The 17,184-nt window shown below is 38.5% G+C and overlaps 1 protein-coding gene across 2 annotated transcripts; it reads right to left on the minus strand.

The window, feature by feature from the left end:
* Positions 1–28: 28 nt before the first annotated feature.
* Positions 29–17,070, minus strand: LOC134748812 (heterogeneous nuclear ribonucleoprotein M-like). Of its 2 annotated transcripts, XR_010128434.1 has the most exons (13): positions 16,919–17,070; positions 16,399–16,598; positions 15,336–15,498; positions 14,847–14,937; positions 13,641–13,758; positions 12,651–12,797; positions 11,374–11,712; positions 10,477–10,747; positions 8,675–8,790; positions 7,800–7,935; positions 6,883–6,952; positions 1,467–2,339; positions 29–141 (listed from the first exon to the last, which is right to left on the minus strand). XR_010128434.1 is itself a non-coding variant. In XM_063683617.1 (12 exons), exons 2-11 carry the CDS (start codon positions 16,582–16,584, stop codon positions 6,897–6,899), a joined length of 1,623 nt encoding a protein of 540 aa, XP_063539687.1. In that variant the 5' UTR covers positions 16,585–16,598; positions 16,919–17,070; the 3' UTR covers positions 3,730–4,485; positions 6,883–6,896. The 2 variants fall into 2 exon arrangements, 1 of the variants encoding a protein (XP_063539687.1); XM_063683617.1 differs by lacking the exons at positions 29–141; positions 1,467–2,339 and adding an exon at positions 3,730–4,485.
* Positions 17,071–17,184: the final 114 nt, after the last annotated feature.

Raw genomic sequence — 17,184 nt, forward strand, 5'->3', positions numbered from 1 at the left:
AAGTTTGTAATCAATTGTATTCAGTCTTTAATAATCAGAAAAAGTGGGTATATAATCGTAATAAAAATAAATTATATAGGTAATAAAAACTACACTTCTATTCAAAATATCACCATGCTAGCCAGAATGTAATGGAGTAACCTGCAAAGAAATAAAATGGATTAAGTAAATACCTATATCATGTTTTAGATGTTATATATGTATTGTCTTGTTGTTATTAGAAATATAGATCAAAAGTAGTCGAAACCAATGCTTTTTTATTCGCCTGGGTACGTTTTGCTTATTAAATTTTCTCCCTTATATAGATGAAATTGAAATTGAAATTGAAATCATTTATTGCATATCACATAGCAGGTACCGGTGTTCTTAAATATAAGCTGTTCATGTGACGCCCTGTTAGGGCACGGCAACATAGTTCCACATAGGGAAACATACTTATTTAATCTAAAATTATACATCTTATTATTTACATATGTGCCAAATAATTAATTAATTATTTTACATTTAAATAAAATCTGCCATGCACAATATCAAATACAATTACAATCAATTTACGATCACAAGTATCACAAAAGAGATATTATATGTCTTCAAAAAATTCTCTGATATTATAGTAACATTTATCTAACAGAAATGTTTTTAGTTTCTTGCTAAACAGGCTTAATTTACTCTCGTTTTTTATGTTATTTGGGAGGTGATTATATATTTTTATTGACATATAGTGTGGGCTAGATGTGAACAGTTTCAGTTTAGAAAAGGGAAGTTTCAGTTTATTTAAATTTCGGTCGTTTCTTTTGGGTAGTGTTTCAGGAGAATATAGTTCGCTATGTTTTCTTACAAATTTACTGGTCTCTAGAATATATATAGAGGTAAGAGTGAGTATTTTATACTTTACAAAAAATGGCTTACAGGTTTCCATTTCGTCAATGTTGGCCATTATTCTGATGCATCTTTTTTGAAGAATAAATATTTTATCTATGTCGGTACTATTACCCCATAATACGATTCCGTAGGATAATCTGGAGTGAACGTATGCATAGTACGCTGCAAGAGCTGTTTTTAAGTCCGTTACGCGTTTGAGGTGATTTAGGGCATAAATGAATGACGATACCCTTTTCGTCAGGTTTTGTATGTGTTGCTTCCAATTGGTACTAGTATCTATGTCGATCCCTAATAAAGTTGTTGATTTTATGCATTCTAATTTAATATTATTATAAGTAAGGCTGATTGGCAAGTCTTGTTTTTGATAAGGTTTGAATTGTATGAGTTTTGTTTTATTTAGGTTAAGTTCAAGATTGTTGGCTTGTAGCCATTCCTCTGTTTTTTGTAGCGTTTGGGTTAGTATTGTGGCAACTTCCTCAGACTGTTATAGATATAGATGAATGTATGTATGTTAACTAGATTGTCAAACATTAATTAATAACTACCCATGTAGTTTACCCCAAAACACATACAGAAACAATTACCTTTGCTTGCAGCAACGCGAGCATACGAGGGGCGACTGAAAATTTCTAAGCCTAAGATAGAAAAAACTATTGAATAAAATTTAACTAATTTTTATTTTTCAATAATCTCCCTATAATTCAATGCATTTATATTTTTTTATATGAAATGCTTTTAGAACGTTAGTTTTTATTGGCTGTCATAATGTTCCTGTAGGTACAGCTGTTTTCATTTCTTCATCACTTCCAAATCGTTTTCCTCTTAAGTCTCTTCAAATTACTGGATAGGAAATAATCGCTACGGGATAGATCTAAACTGTAGGGTAGGTGGTAAATTTATTTGAAGCCGGTTTCCTTCAGAGCAAGCTTGGCAACACGAGCGGTGTGAACGGGTGCGTTAGTGTTGCAAAAACAAAATGCCTTTGCTTTTCGTCAAAAATACTTTGCGGTGATTTGTTATTTTTCGTGAGGAACTTAATTACAGCACGGTGCTCAATTTTTTACAGACTTCAATTTCATAGTTATAATATGCGTTGAAAACACATGATAAACTATATCCTTGAATATCACGAGACATAATAAAATAAATGACATTTGTTTTATTTTTTATAATTTCCTTTTTAAATGGTATTTTTAGTGGTCTGTTAACGCATATGCAACCTCGAAGTACCTTAGGCTTAGAACTTTACAGTCGCCCCTCGTATTATCTCCTTGGGCATCGTATCCTCTGTTAACCATCTACCAAATAAGGCGGGTCCGTCAATTTTGACCCTTTAAATCCCACGGCTATCGTGTGCGCAAGTGAATCTGTAGCCGCGCCCGACAGTTGACATCTTTGGCGGTCAAATGGAGGTCAAAGGAATGGTCAGTTCCATTTATTTTAATCCATCTTGTAACCTGAAAATAGCACAATACTAGACAATAACAAGAATATAAAAAGTATAAAGACATACTTGTGTTTTAACATCTATGAAGGTCTTATAAAAGCAAAATGTTGGATGTCAAAATATTTGTCCATACAAACTCATGCCCAACAGAGCACCCACATTGAAAATATTGATATCCACATACACCCAACTCGTATTCGACCCATAGAAGTCACTAACATTAAATTGATTGTTCAAATAGGTACCCTGCCTTAGAAAGGCGAGACTTGGTCGAGTTACAGTAGTATCACGAATATAAATTACATCAACGGTATTGGGTAGATAATTTTAAAAATAGGCCATTATTTTTATTTAGTTGTACATTACACTTTAGAATTAGATTTTTTTATGTTACTTCTACTCGGAATCAGCTCTCTTGATCCTAATAGGAGACAAAGTGTCCGAAAACTTTCAGTCTTTTTTTAATCCCTCCTTTCCGTTGCCAAATACAGTCTATGAAAAATGGCAACGGAATGGACATAAAAATTTTGGGACAGTTTTTCTAAGGATCGAAAGAATTGAGTACCAAAATATCGAAATTAAAAGTGTTACAGCTTTATATAAATTGGCCCAAACACAGGATTAATTAGCTCAAAACAAGTATAGATAGAAGCATCAATGAAATATATAATGGTGATAATACTGTATGGGCACATACCTAATTCCAAATGGAAAGCGGAACCTGCATTACACTACCAAGTCTTTAAACACTTAAACGTACAATTTTAGAAACAACAATCCTACTAAGACTTCTTGTTGTTCAGAATCACAAATGGTAATTGTTGTCGTCCGTCGTGATTTTAGATATAAACTCAAAGCGCTTTGCCAAAACATAATATTTGTAGTGACAGTTAAATTTTATTAGAAGCAACGTAGAAGATAGGCAGATACGAACAACGAACGCAGCATCAACGTAGTTAACATAGATACCCTGCGCACGCGCACGGACGTAAGATCAAAAGAATCCCCATGCAAACCGTCAAAACTATAAGGGCTCGATGGCAGGCGACTTACCATTTAGTGTCACTTATTCTGAGGCTTGAACGACATCGCTGGAATCGATTCTTCGAGACATCATCCCTTGGAGAACCAAAATTATCTTTGAAGGAGGCCGGTGGGGTTCAAGCGAGACGTGGTAAGAGTGGAGAGCTTGACAAAACCACCATGTTGACCAACCTCTCAATTCTTTCTCGTAGATTCGTCCTTTCGGATCACACTTAACGAATAATAACAGTGAACTCAATATCGAATAACATCGAGAACTTTTTAGAAAGCACTCGATAGAATTCTTGAGCCATCTTTCTAGTTCACTGCAGAAATACTCGGGCTATAACCACGTGAGCGACAAAAATAAAAATTCATTGTACACAATACATTAAAATTTATTCAATTATACTTTTGCATGTGAATGGAAGTTATGACTGAACAATATTTATTAGACCTTAACAATTGTGCCGACTGGCTCGTTTTAAAGATACAATACACTACGCAAACTAACTTAAATTGTATAAGAAGGGTTTCGAAAAAATCTTGTCTCCTCCCACAAGGTATCCTAGAACCTATATTCGTCGCAGTTATAATTTGTAAGCAAATAAAAGTACCCGATTCAAAAAAATGTTTCAATAGAAACCCAATTGATCAAATTGTGGATAAAACAACACGATTAATGTCCAATTGAGCTCCATAACACCTGCCGGTAGTTTCCTTAGTAAAAGCGCAATATACGAGATAAATGAATATTCATTACAGTGTGATATCCCAAATGAGGGGAGTGAAACAAGTGAATCGTGAACCAGCTTAATATTACATCGAACATCAGCATATCACGCAAGTTCAAGACAAAGATCGACCCATTCTTAAGACCGAACCTATTTTTAAACAATTCTAAGTCCTAGATTTGTATTCAATTAAACTCAAAAATAAAATAATCCATCTTACAAATACATTAGAAACTAAAAATACGCAAATAGCAAACCGTCAACTTACACTAAACTTAAGATACATAACTAATCTGATTGTCAAACACAAAGTGGACTATTTCATGGAGAGTAAAGAACAAAGTTTTCTACGCAGGCAGCCGTTATACAAACCCCACAACAGATCAACTTGAAACACTCCTGAAAACACAAAAAAAACATACTGTTTAAGCTGAAGGAAGAATCTCCGGTTAACCAAGATCGTGTGTAAGGATTGCCTGTCAGTGTTATCGGAGATACAAACTCAGAATATAATCCTGATGTTGCACCATTAATGTACAAAAAAAAAGTCGTGTTGACAGGCGAAGGTTATAGCTGGACCACTGTCGACTACGACCGACGCAGCTCTTAAAATAGCGAGCAAACCCTGACAAGATTTTATTTGACCTTGGCCATGTTGCGAAGTTTAAGTGGTAAGTAGACAAGAAGAAAATATTTCGCAAATATAAACGATTTTACCACAAAAATGCCAAAATAGATGGTCAAAGATGCAAAAAACATTATTTTGAATATAATAAAACATTTAAGTACATCAATAATAAAAGGTCCAATAACATGTTTTGAAATTAGTCATTGACCTGACCGATAGGTACTTACATTTTATTTGACTAAACATGACGCACATTATTGCCATGTGTAAGCTGCTTGTAGCAACACTATTTCAGGGCCAAATAGAATCTTGTCAGACTTTCCTTGCTTTTGAAAACTGTCAAGAGATATCGAAGAGTCGGATCAAAAGGACCGGAAAAGACTCATTTACATCAGTTAATTTACTCGTTACACGCCTACACGACCGAATGATTCACTTCAACTGAAATCCACCCAACTATCCAAACGATTCCACCACCACCACCGCCACCGGTGGTTGGGGCCACCGGTACCAATCAACTATGCAACTAAACCACTTCGTGTTTGGGCTCGTTTGATTGCTCAACAAGATCTTTGATGCAAGATAAGACTCAGGGTCTGATGATAGAGCTCGAAGGTGGCCACCGGTACCAATCAACCATGCAACTAAATCACATCGTGTTTGGGCTCGTTTGATTCGTCTCAACAAGATCTTTGACGCAAGATAATACTCAGGGTCTGATGATGGAGCTGGAAGGTGGTGGTGGATCTTCATTATGATGAGTCATTTTCTAGTACCGACTTAAATGCAAAGCGACTCTGTTAAAAAGTATGTTTTTTTTTTTACGCACGATTACCCTACAAAATTTTGTAAACTTGTTTGTTTTTGAGAGTCCAACAAAAATCAAACAGTCAGCAGAAGTTGCTCAGCGGGCCAGTTGTTTAAAATGATCTTAACGCGACTGATGATGATGATTTTGAACACCTCGCCCGCTTAGCAACTTCTGCTGCTGACTGTACGTGCAACAGATTATAATTATAAACCAAATATCTACGTTATTTGAGGAAGCCGTACAGTTTTATCAGAAATGCTTGGTCAAGTTAAAGAAAAATTACTCGTTTGTGGATCACTGTATGTTGTCGTCCAAAACAGAAGCCTTTGACTAGTCAAAACATCCCGGAGACAATTGTAATTTTGAAAATTATGACCCAGGAACGAAGTACCTACGAGAGCAGAGTCGAGATCCAGACGAAGAACCGTAGCGTATTTGTTATAGATCAAACAAACATCGAAAACATTGAAAAAATAATTAACTCGGTCAGTACTTGAAACACCGATAACACCTTTTTCAGAACTTGCATGCAATAAACTGAAATAAATGTCATATACGAAGGAAAAAATGACCAAAGCCTCCAGTGTCCAGAGCTGGTAACGAACCAGCGTCCCCGGTTTACCGGACAGGTGCCTGAACCGCTCTGCTATCCCGGTCACGATGGCGTTGGTCGAAATTTCCAAGTATATGACAATTGTGTGCTTGTGGCGCCCCCTTTTGCATGCAATATTCGATACATTGGTAATTACAGAGTACAATTAATTCAGTCGATTGACCAAATAACTCCCGCAGGCACGAGCATTCCATGAAAACGGTAAGTTTTTCATCTAGTTTTTTTACAAAATTCTTTCTTTATGCAATGTCTACGTGTAGGACAAAGTATTGGCGTATATTTCATGCGAATCGCTAACGAAATATTTGCTTTAATTCCGAATTACGTTGTATTATTACTTGCTTTGTATTATTATTTGTGTTGACTTGCGTATTATAGTAAAAGTAAATTAAACAGTTTATTAAGTAAAGAAAACAAGCAGCTTTAAGATGATGCCAATATTGCACTATAAAAACGCAAGCCAAAAAAGAACCAGGCTCGGAAAGTCGAAACAATGGGTCCGAATGTCCCTTACGTAACGATGGAATGCTCCCGCAATGTAACGAAAATCGCAAGTTTTTGTACAGTCTAAATGGAGATAAGAGTGAAATAAGGTAACTAATAACTAATGACAAAAACTGACAATGTTTTCGATCCTTGTATTTAAATATGAAAATTTTCAGAAGTAATATGAAAAGCATGTAAAATATCATGATAGTAAAAACATCTGTGACCAAATGCATAGTGTAAAAATAACAATCTTACCTTGTTTCTTCGTCTCAGAAAAATCGGACGTCAATAGTTCTTCCGTCAATACGGGTCCTGTCGAACATTTCTGAGGATAACGTTAAGAAAATTTATTTGTAATCGCTGTTATAATTTAAATCAATATTATCTAGAGTATGATTAGACCGGTTTGACGACCGGTCTGGCCTAGTGGGTAGCGTGTGCGGTGTAGCGGTGCCTGTGAAGCCGATGGTCCTGGGTTCCAATCCCGGTAAGGGCATTTATTTGTGTGATGAACACATATATTTGTTCTCGAGTCATGGGTGTTTCCTATATAAGTATGTATTTATTTATCTATATACTAGCACATATAGTACAAGCTTTGCTTAATTTGGGGCTAGGTTAATCTGTGTAAGATGTTCCCTAATATTTATTTATTATTATACTCTTTATTTACTTTTCTTCTTAAGAGAATAATAACAGATAAGAAAAAGTTACGCAGCAAGAAGATAAAACATAACTACTAAATTAAAATTATTTATATAAAACAAGCATCGTACTTATAACTCTGTATCGGTCCGGTCCAACCATACTGAGGCTGAACATTACAGCTGCATATGCAACTAGCGCCAACGGTAGCTCGGGGCCATACTAGGACTATGGCACAGAATAAGTAATAGTATTATCATACAGAAAGGCCACGCCCCGCCCCGCCCCGGCTCGAATGACCTCGCCCCGCGACAGCAGATTGACGGCCGTTTGCCGGCCGCTCAGTACTATTTTTAAGCAACTTACACTATGATGCATACCGCGTATACGTGCCGTTCACACAGAAACGCAAGTCATTTTTGATGTAGGTATAGCGTGTCCGCCCTGTGACGTGTGTGATGAGAAAGCGCTAAGTCGTTTTGATATGATACTCGTATATTAGTAAGTGGTGTTGTAGTAAAGGATACTGATGGCCCGCTCGGCGTCCCACTCCTTGTGGAAGCGCACGATGGCGGAGTCGGCGCCGGTCATCTCCGCGAACTTCACGTCGCCGCACTCGCTGAACTTCTCGCGGATCAGCTGCCACGTCACCGTCGGCGGCAGCTACGTACGTATACGTACGAGTATAGCACGTGTACGACAACGTTCAAGTAATATACGGGGTGGCCAAAAAATAAGTGCATTCCCGTTGCCAGGGAGATTTTGGGATTATACTGAGCAACTTTTACTATGGGACCAACCACAAGACCGCAAAAAAAAAATACCCTCCCATAGAACATGGACCAGCCAAAATGTATGAAACGGCCAAATTTTTTTCGCGATTTCGGGGTTGATCCCATAGTAAATGTTGCTCAATATAATCCCAAAACCTCCCTGGCAACGGGAATGCAATTATTTTTTGGCCATCCTGTATATCAAAAACCGTCCAGCCGTTTGGGCCGGGCTGGACATATATACATACCCACGCTCGAAAAACGTTACCCTCCTTCTGATACAATCGAGTAAAAAATACGTTTCCAGTAACAAAATAGTATAAAATAGTATTTTTACCCGAAAAAAAGAGAGATAGACATGACTGCCTTAATTGGGTAACACGTTGGTAACAGCTGGGAATTTTTCCTGACCTTTCACCACTGGGAACGACGGGGAAAAAAATCTCAGTACTACTCTTTCCAGCAGTTACCACTAGTAAAAGATGAGAAAACTAATTCCCAGTAGTTGCCACCAAGAACTTTGTTATGTGTGTTATTAGTGTAGGTTAATTCTACACAAATCTCTTCATCTGTCTTAATTTGTCAAAGGGTACATTATTAATATAGCAAATATTAGGATTGTAACTTACATTAGTGATAGCAACCATGTCGGACGACTTGTCGCGGGAGCTCTGCTGGACGATGCTGGAGTCCCGGCCGTAGCCCTGTCCAGATCCGGTCACTCCCACCATTTGTCTGCTTGAAGCTGGAAATTAAAACTTATATTAAAATATGTTCATAACATATCAGTATCCGTATATCCGCAACAACAACGTATAAGAAATAATTTGCAATGAAAAATGTCCCGAATTTGATGGCCAATTTTCGGATTTAAACTATTATGAGACATATGTGCCATTTTCAACCAAAAGGGTACTTATTGTCGCTTGTCAGTAAGGCGCTATTTCCATATAGCGTCAATTAGAAATCAACCTTATCGACAACCGACAATGTGGTACCTTTTGATTGAAAACGTCACATATTAACATTAAATAATTTTACGGTTTAGACTCGCTTGTTTTAGTCACTCGCGCGACATGTTTCGGAGAGCCTAGGTCTCCTTTCATGTCACGCGAGTCACTAAAACAAGTGAGTCTAAACCGTAAAATTATTTAATGCCAATTTTCGGGCTATTGGCAAATTCCATGGCTAACAATCGGGACATGTGGCGGGAAAACATTTACCCCATCATTGGCAGCTTGGGCTACCTGGGCTTATGTCTGGGCCAGGGGATTGTTGCAAACATTTACACCATCATTGGCAGCTTGGGCTACCTGGGCTTATGTCTGGGCCAGGGGATTGTTGCAAACATTTACACCATCATTGGCAGCTTGGGCTACCTGGGCTTATGTCTGGGCCAGGGGATTGTTGCAAACATTTACACCATCATTGGCAGCTTGGGCTACCTGGGCCAGGGGATTGTTGCAAACATTTACACCATCATTGGCAGCTTGGGCTACCTGGGCTTATGTCTGGGCCAGGGGATTGTTGCAAACATTTACACCATCATTGGCAGCTTGGGCTACCTGGGCTTATGTCTAGGCCAGGGGATTGTTGCACACATTTACACCATCATTGGCAGCTTGGGCTACCTGGGCTTATGTCTGGGCCAGGGGATTGTTGCAAACATTTACACCATCATTGGCAGCTTGGGCTACCTGGGCTTATGTCTGGGCCAGGGGATTGTTGCAAACGCAATCTTTTATTTGTATAAAATCGTAAAATGTGACGTTTTCAACCATAAGGTACCATTCTGGCTTGTTGATAAGGTTGATTTCTAATTGAAGCTATATGGAAATAGCGCCTTACTGACAAGCGAAAATAAGTACCCTTTTGGTTGAAATTAGCACAAATATTCCCAATGCAGTAGCTAAACGCAGCCGTCGGGCTCGTCTAGTATACGGAAGCTTTTTCTAAAGCGCAATAGAAGCGCTCATAATTTGTATCGCGGCCAATTAGAGGCACCTTTTAAACCACTTTTTTAGGGTTCCGTACCCAAGGGGTAAAAACGGGACCCTATTACTAAGACTCCGCTGTCCGTCTGCCTGTTTGTATCTCGTGAACCGTGATACCTCGACAGTTGAAATTTTCACAGATGATGTATTTCTGGTGCCACTATAACAACAAATACTAAAAAAGTACGGAGCCCTCGGTGCGCGAGTCCGACTCGCACGTGGCCGATTTTTTTTAATGTTCAATTTTGCTAGATCACTCTCTCATCAGCCTCCATACAATAACCACCACTTCTACACTTTTTAACCGTCGGTCTTAACCCTTGTGAACCAATACCTTGGAAGAATATAATCAGTTTACTTTAATTTTATTTGAGTCGTCGAGATCTGCACGGCGGCAACAGGGATGTTATGTACCTACTAGACACTCATATATTTACCTGAAAGCGGCCCGCTGCTCATAGAAGAATTTCCTCCCATGACATTACTATGAGGATTATTCCCGAGCGCGCTCAAGTCATTATTCAGGTTCAGGCCACTGTTCACATTGACCCCGACACCGGCCGAATGCGCCACCTGGGCTTGCGCTTGCGCTTGGGCCTGCGCCTGCGCCTGCGCCTGCGCCGTGAGCATGGTGGCCAGGTCGCTGGCGGTCAGACCTTGCTGGAGGAGCTGGTTCTGGAGGGCGCCTAGCCCGGTTAGACCTAGAGCCTGAAAAGAGAAGGCTGTCTTGATATGGATTTTTTGATACGGATTTATACTTATGACATACAACAATTGAATTGTACAATAGAAAAAAAATCATTAAACTGTACGGGGACACGTTGGAGGGTTTGCCATCTTGTGCCTAGATCAGAAACTTAAACTTCACACTTCACGCCCCAAAGCAGGTGTCCCCCTACAATGCGCGTTGTAGGTTCTGCCATCTTGTGGTGTAAATTGGAAGCTTAAACTTGACATTTACACTTTGCGACAATAAACAGGAGGCTCACTGCTGCCCCCTACTGTTCATTCACGCTCCCTATATCATTTTCTCAAGCATTAAAGTCCACTTTCCAATGATTTATGGATACGTTTCTGTAAATTGATGAAATATTGTAGATTTTTACAGAGGTGTGAACAGAAAACGGTTTTTCTAACAGGTAGGTATAAAATAAGGTAATGTATGGTGCGACAGATCTACTATTGGAAACTGCACTTCCAATGATGAGTAGCGAAAAACGAGCAGCGATGAGCGAGTTTTTTCTCCATCACCAAAATACTATCTTCATAATGCAAAGGACATAAGATTCACTGATCAAGTGATCAAGTAAATATCCATGTTAGTAGTACAATACCTGTAATCCCAATCCTCCTCCTAATGTGTTGGTGGTGAGTGGGTTAGCCGCTAGACCAGCCCCTAGCCCGTTGAGGGCCACGCTGGCGGTGGGCACGGCCCCCAGTACTCCCGTCCCCAGCGAAGAGTTACTATTATTCATGTTCAAATTCGGCCCATTGGAGTTCTGAGGCAGATTCCTCGCTACATCTCTTAGTGGTTCGCCGTTAGGTCCTAAGCCTAAGCCGATGCCTTTTAGACCCTCGGGCAGCCTAAATTCTGACTTTTCTGAATTGCCTCGGTCCATTCGGACTGTCATTCGACGTTCATGTAACATTTGCTTGTCGAACATGGATATTGCCTGTAAAAAGAAGGAGTAATACCAATTTTCGTTAACACATCAATTCAAAGAACACAACTAATCAGTTCTAATAAGAATCATATATTTTATCTTTCACTCTAGGTATTCTGTCTACGGATTTGCCGTAAATAGGTACTATTTCAGGACGAATATGAGACTTGTGTAATAGAAAATAAAACCCATAGAAATATGAAACGCTTATCAGATATTTACATAAGGCTTTACTCATTTAAAGTAAAGTTAAATAAGTTTAACATAAAATGTTTTCCTTCTGGTCAGGTCAGGTTTTGTAAAAACCAGTGCCTAAACCAATTTTTAGTATCAGTGGGCTTAGCACAGGAGCGCCGCGATATTACCTCGCCCGCGAGTTAGACTTCCTGTCTTTTTCTAACTGTATTAATAAGAGAGGAAAGGGTAGTCTATCTCGCGGGCGAGGTAATGTCGCGGCGCTCCTGTGCTAAGCCTACAGGTTGCCAAATGGCCAACTAGATGCAACTGGGAACGACTATGATGTCCTAGGTTTTTATTTTTTAATATTCTCAGTTCATAGTAGTAGTCTCATTCTCAGTTCTAGTAGCTTTAGTTGACTTATATTGACCGGGATATAGACCGTCATTACATCAATCAATCAAATCAATATAGGTCTAGTGAAACTAACAGTGAATCATTCAAAACTGTTAGTAGCTTTTTATTATTATTATTAAAGCTTCATTTGTTCTACAGTCAGGTTATTATTATTTTTGTTTTTCTTTATTTTAACTTTGTTTTGGGGCTGACTGCAGATCCCATCTGCTGGGTGAAAGCCTCCTCACTTTTTCTCCACTCATCCCTGTCATAGGCTTTTGGGAGATGTGTGTGTGGGCGTTTGGGGTCGTGGTCTAATTCCCCACGAGGACCAGTCGGCTTGGGGAGTGTTAGTGATAGTAAATGTTATTTACCTGCACGGCTTCAACAGGATGGTCGTACTCAATAACGGCGAATCCCCTGCTGTTGCCATCCTTATCTACCGCCAAGTCTATGTTGCGGACTTTACCCGCCATTTTGAAGATTTCCTTTATTTTGGCACGATCCGCTTTGTAGTCAAGCTGTAAAGGGAATGGGTAATGACAGATTTTCTTGAAAGGTTTGGTGAAGTGTATAAAAGGCAATGGCGTTGCTACCAAAGGGCAAGACGGGGCAGTGCCCCGGGGCCCCTAAGCTCGGGAGAGCCCCAAAACCTAATTATTGATAAAGTAGCTTTGCATTTTTAGGGTTCCGTACCCAAAGGGTAAAAACGACCAGGCTGTATCTCATGAACCGTGATAGCCAGGTAGTTGAAATTTTCAAAGATGATGTATTTCTGTTGCCGCTATTTAAGTGGGGCTACCATATAACAAACGTGATTTTTTTGCCATTTTTTGCGTAATATACAGAACGGAACCCTTCGTGGGCGAGTGCGATTCGCACCTGGCCGGTTTTTTAAACTATGTATTTATGTATATTGGCCCCAGTTTTATTTTGCCCCAGGGCCCTTAGTCACCTAGCTATGACACTGATAAAATCATAAAAGGTAGTCGTTTTGGTGAGCTTGTTTATTAGTCTCTAGTGATTTATTGTACTAGGTAGACAAGAGGTTAGAAAGTCAATTTTCGATAAATCCAACAATCAAATTCAACTTCAATCAACACACCATTCAATATGGGTAGGTTGAACCAATCCGTCTGTCACTTTTAAAAATGTTTGAAAAATATTATTGCATATGCATGGGAAATTTACAGGTCACTGCTGATTGATGTTGATCAGTCTGTCAACTGTGATTGGTGCAACTATTCTGAATCTATTTCAAAGTAAGCGCCATTAGAAGGCATAGAATCTAGCAGCTAGCGGACCTGATTAGACTATGACATTATATGAATTTAAAAAATCAAACTTTAGGATTAAGAACTTACGTTGGCAACGAAAACTTTCTTCACTAGCGGCGGCTGAACATTAATGGAGTCGAGGAATTCGAGACTGAGGCCGTACGTGTTGAAGTTCTCAGGTTCGCGCGGTTTCATCATACCCCAACTAGAAATAAATACATTACAAATTGTAACTGAACATTTTCATTCATATTGCCTGTACCTATAACCTGTATACAAATATGTATAAAAGATCAAGCCTTTTAGGCAAGCCAGTAATAACTTAAAATAACAGTAATAACAACGCTTAAATAGGATAAGTTGCAAAATTTCATTAAACTAGGCATGCCAATTGAAATCAAGCATGTTATTCATCATCATTGATCCCACTTCTTGTTGTTGTAAGACAGATTAAGAACAAAATATATACAATACGCAAAGGCGAACTTATCCCTATACGGGATCTCTTCCAGTCAACCATGGTCTTACACATGCTGGTAATGACCAATTAGCAAATGCTCACCTTCAAATATCATTGATCATGTAATGTAGGTTTTCTTATCATCAAGCCTCGGATTTTTTATTGCATGGTAATATGAAAGAAAACTATGGAGTCGATATTAAAACTAAAATTAAACTCATATTCATACTCATATTCACTCGTTTTCTTAGTCCCGTAATATTTTTATCCCTTTATCAGGCTGACAGATCGAAAATTTAGAATTAGAATTAACAGAATTTAGAATTTTTGTAGTACGAAGTGGGAAGTGTTATGCCGTTAACTATATTTTTTTCAAGTCACAAGTGAATTTTCAACCAAAATAGAACCTGTTTTACGCCAGCAAATAAAAAAAAAATTCGCGATTATATACTTATTTCACAATTATAATTTTGAAATGGACAATACACGCCATAGCTTGGCAACATTTTGAAGCACTCATGCCCTATGGATATTACAAACTGGGAGCTTTCTTAATGTTATTTTTATTTATTGCGTGGCAGTATTTTTTTGTTTAAAAAATAAACTGTATTCAAATTATTTATTTTATTTATAATTCACTTTCGGTATTAATTAAATGAATGAGTATGAGTATGAATATGTTTTAGTTAATATCAACTCCATAGTTTTCTTTCACCATGCGATAAAACATCCGAGGCTTGCTTATCATATTTTCCTTCACTGCCACATGCAGTTTGGTAGTTTGGAAACTGTGATACTGGCTTGTGTAATACTAATAAATAAATATGGCTTACCCATCTTTAATATCATCCCTGTTGTTCCTGTTGCCGCCACCACCGCCCCCACCACCTTGTCTGGCAGACCCAACCCTGTTGCGTTCATTACCTACAACATACAAAGTCTTATTAACATTCACTACCAACGTCCCTGCGGCTCTGGAGCCCCAGATCGCAAAGGACGACGGCAAGCGCCCTGACGGGATGTCGTTGATCCCCTGGCGGATGGGTCGCGCGCTGGTGTGGGACCTGCGCAGACATGTTGGCCTTCTTTTTATGTGACCGTACCATCGCAGCCTGCTCTCCTACATTTTATCGGCGAAGTCGCGCACGCCCAGGCTTCCTCTCTCTAGTCTGTCTCTGGTTGATAAATACTTAAAATATCAAACAATATCTATAGATAGTGATTTTTCTATAATAATTCATATTGTTTTGTATTGTTTATTATTAATTGGGATCTTATTTAATTTAACCAAATAATAATTAATGGGAATTAAAATGCGTTACCTGTCTCTTCTTTTAACACTAGCTTCCTTCCATTGAGTTCATATCTGTGCATAACAAAGAGAGCTTTCTTCATGGCCTCAGTGTTACTGAACTCAACAACACCACACCCTCGTGGTTTCCCATTGTCATCATTATATAGCTCTACGTATGCCACATCACCAACCTAGAATATGATAAAAATGTTTTATGTGGAGAAATTAAAAAGATAGAAGCTATAAATGCAACTCTATAGAGTCTATAGTTTGTTCCCGTTAACCCTTCATATGCTTAGGAGCAGATCTGCTCCATATATAATCAACTAAATTCAACTTAAACATGAAGTTGTCACAATTGCTATTTATATGGTAACTTTTTGACATGCGCATCCCAAAGGTTAAGAATGCAGTAAAATCATTATTGTCTGCCAGCCTAGCCATGCCTGTAACCAATGATATCATTCCTAATTAGAAAGTCAAACTCACAGTAACCAGATAAAGGCATACTTTCTGATTAGGAACAATTTGATTGGTTATGAGACCCGACAATGATGATTTTATTGCATTCTTAAAGCGACCGAACTATAATCATCCTCCTGCAGCAGGGATAATGTGTTGTATGTGCCAGACTCATGACATTTCCACCACATACAACTTACCTTTGTCTTACAGTGTCTAAACTACTGTAAATTAATACAAAAGAACATTATTCAGAAAACTAGTGAAAGCTTTTGCATGTCTGTATGCACTACCATGTGTGTGTGTATGTTTTAAGAATAACTAGAATACAGTAATGATAAGAGTTTTGTTCAGAACTCATCTTTCGTCACGGAACGGCCGATTGCGTCCGAAATTCGAAGATCGGCAACGATCGGATGCGTATATAACGTCCGCCGACAGCAGCCAATATTGAATGACAAACTCACTGTATTTAATTTAATTATAATTTACAAATAAATCATTGTGAACAAGTTTAAATAACAAGTCTTCATTGAAGATCCACTTGGGCATCCCTGCATTACCTAGAAAGGAGCCTAAGCCCCAACAAGTTTCACTCTAACAAACCCATAAAGTAAAATTATGCCTACCTTTTCCTTGAATAAATCTTTTAGCTCAGTCCAGCGAAACTCGTATGGAATGTTGGACACGAACAAGCGTTTTCCATCTGACCGCGATTCGCGGTCACTAGATCGGTCTCTTTGAGCATCTGAAAACCTGGAAGGCCTGTCTCCACGCTTTGAACGGTCGCGTTCTTTCTCTCTTTGGTTATCCATTTCGTTATCAGAACCTAAATATAATGAAAATGCATGTATAATGATAATTACGCGTAGTTTTTTGCTGTTATAACATCAAGTGGTACAAAAAGCATCAAATCTGGGTTAATGACGTTAAGTTATGGAAACTTTCATCGATTAGCCTGCATGTACTTGTACTGACAGACTTGAACTTATTTGCTAAAATTTGTAAGAAACTAAGGTAACTGAAACGATAGCGTGTTCACTCGCCGGTTAACGTGCAATTACGCATGTCGAATGTGATGTTCGATGTTCCCTTTGCCGGCCAAAGTAAGATTGGTATTAATGTTATAATAATTTAAAAAATACTTACTGTTGGCTGCTATACCCTATAATAATATTTTAACTAGCGTAAAATTATAGAATGCTGTATCAATTAGTAGAAATTAACAGTGGTTATCAGTAAACAAATCACTCGCAAAACTGTACAAAATGGCGGTTCGATTTCTTTTTTTGTTATTTTGGCAGCCTTGTCACCGTATCTATTCCAAGCCGTTTAAGATATTCGTAATGACGCGGAAATTTGCATTTTATGTCCAGGTTAAATCGTGGGCATTGATTTTATGCGTAGAATGGAGC

This window comes from Cydia strobilella, chromosome 17 (assembly GCF_947568885.1).
Source record: "Cydia strobilella chromosome 17, ilCydStro3.1, whole genome shotgun sequence".
Classification (NCBI taxonomy): domain Eukaryota; kingdom Metazoa; phylum Arthropoda; class Insecta; order Lepidoptera; family Tortricidae; genus Cydia; species Cydia strobilella.

What these genes read in the sequence shown, in the direction of transcription:
- LOC134748812 (XM_063683617.1), bottom strand. Translation starts at nt 16,584, where the DNA reads ATGGATAACCAAAGAGAGAAAGAACGCGACCGTTCAAAGCGTGGAGAC. An exon ending in AAGATTTATTCAAGGAAAAG is followed by an intron (nt 15,499 to 16,398) that starts GTAGGCATAATT and finishes ATCATATTCTAG; the next exon opens with GTTGGTGATGTGGCATACGT. An exon ending in ACATGGTTGCTATCACTAAT is followed by an intron (nt 7,936 to 8,674) that starts GTAAGTTACAAT and finishes ATACGTACGTAG; the next exon opens with CTGCCGCCGACGGTGACGTG.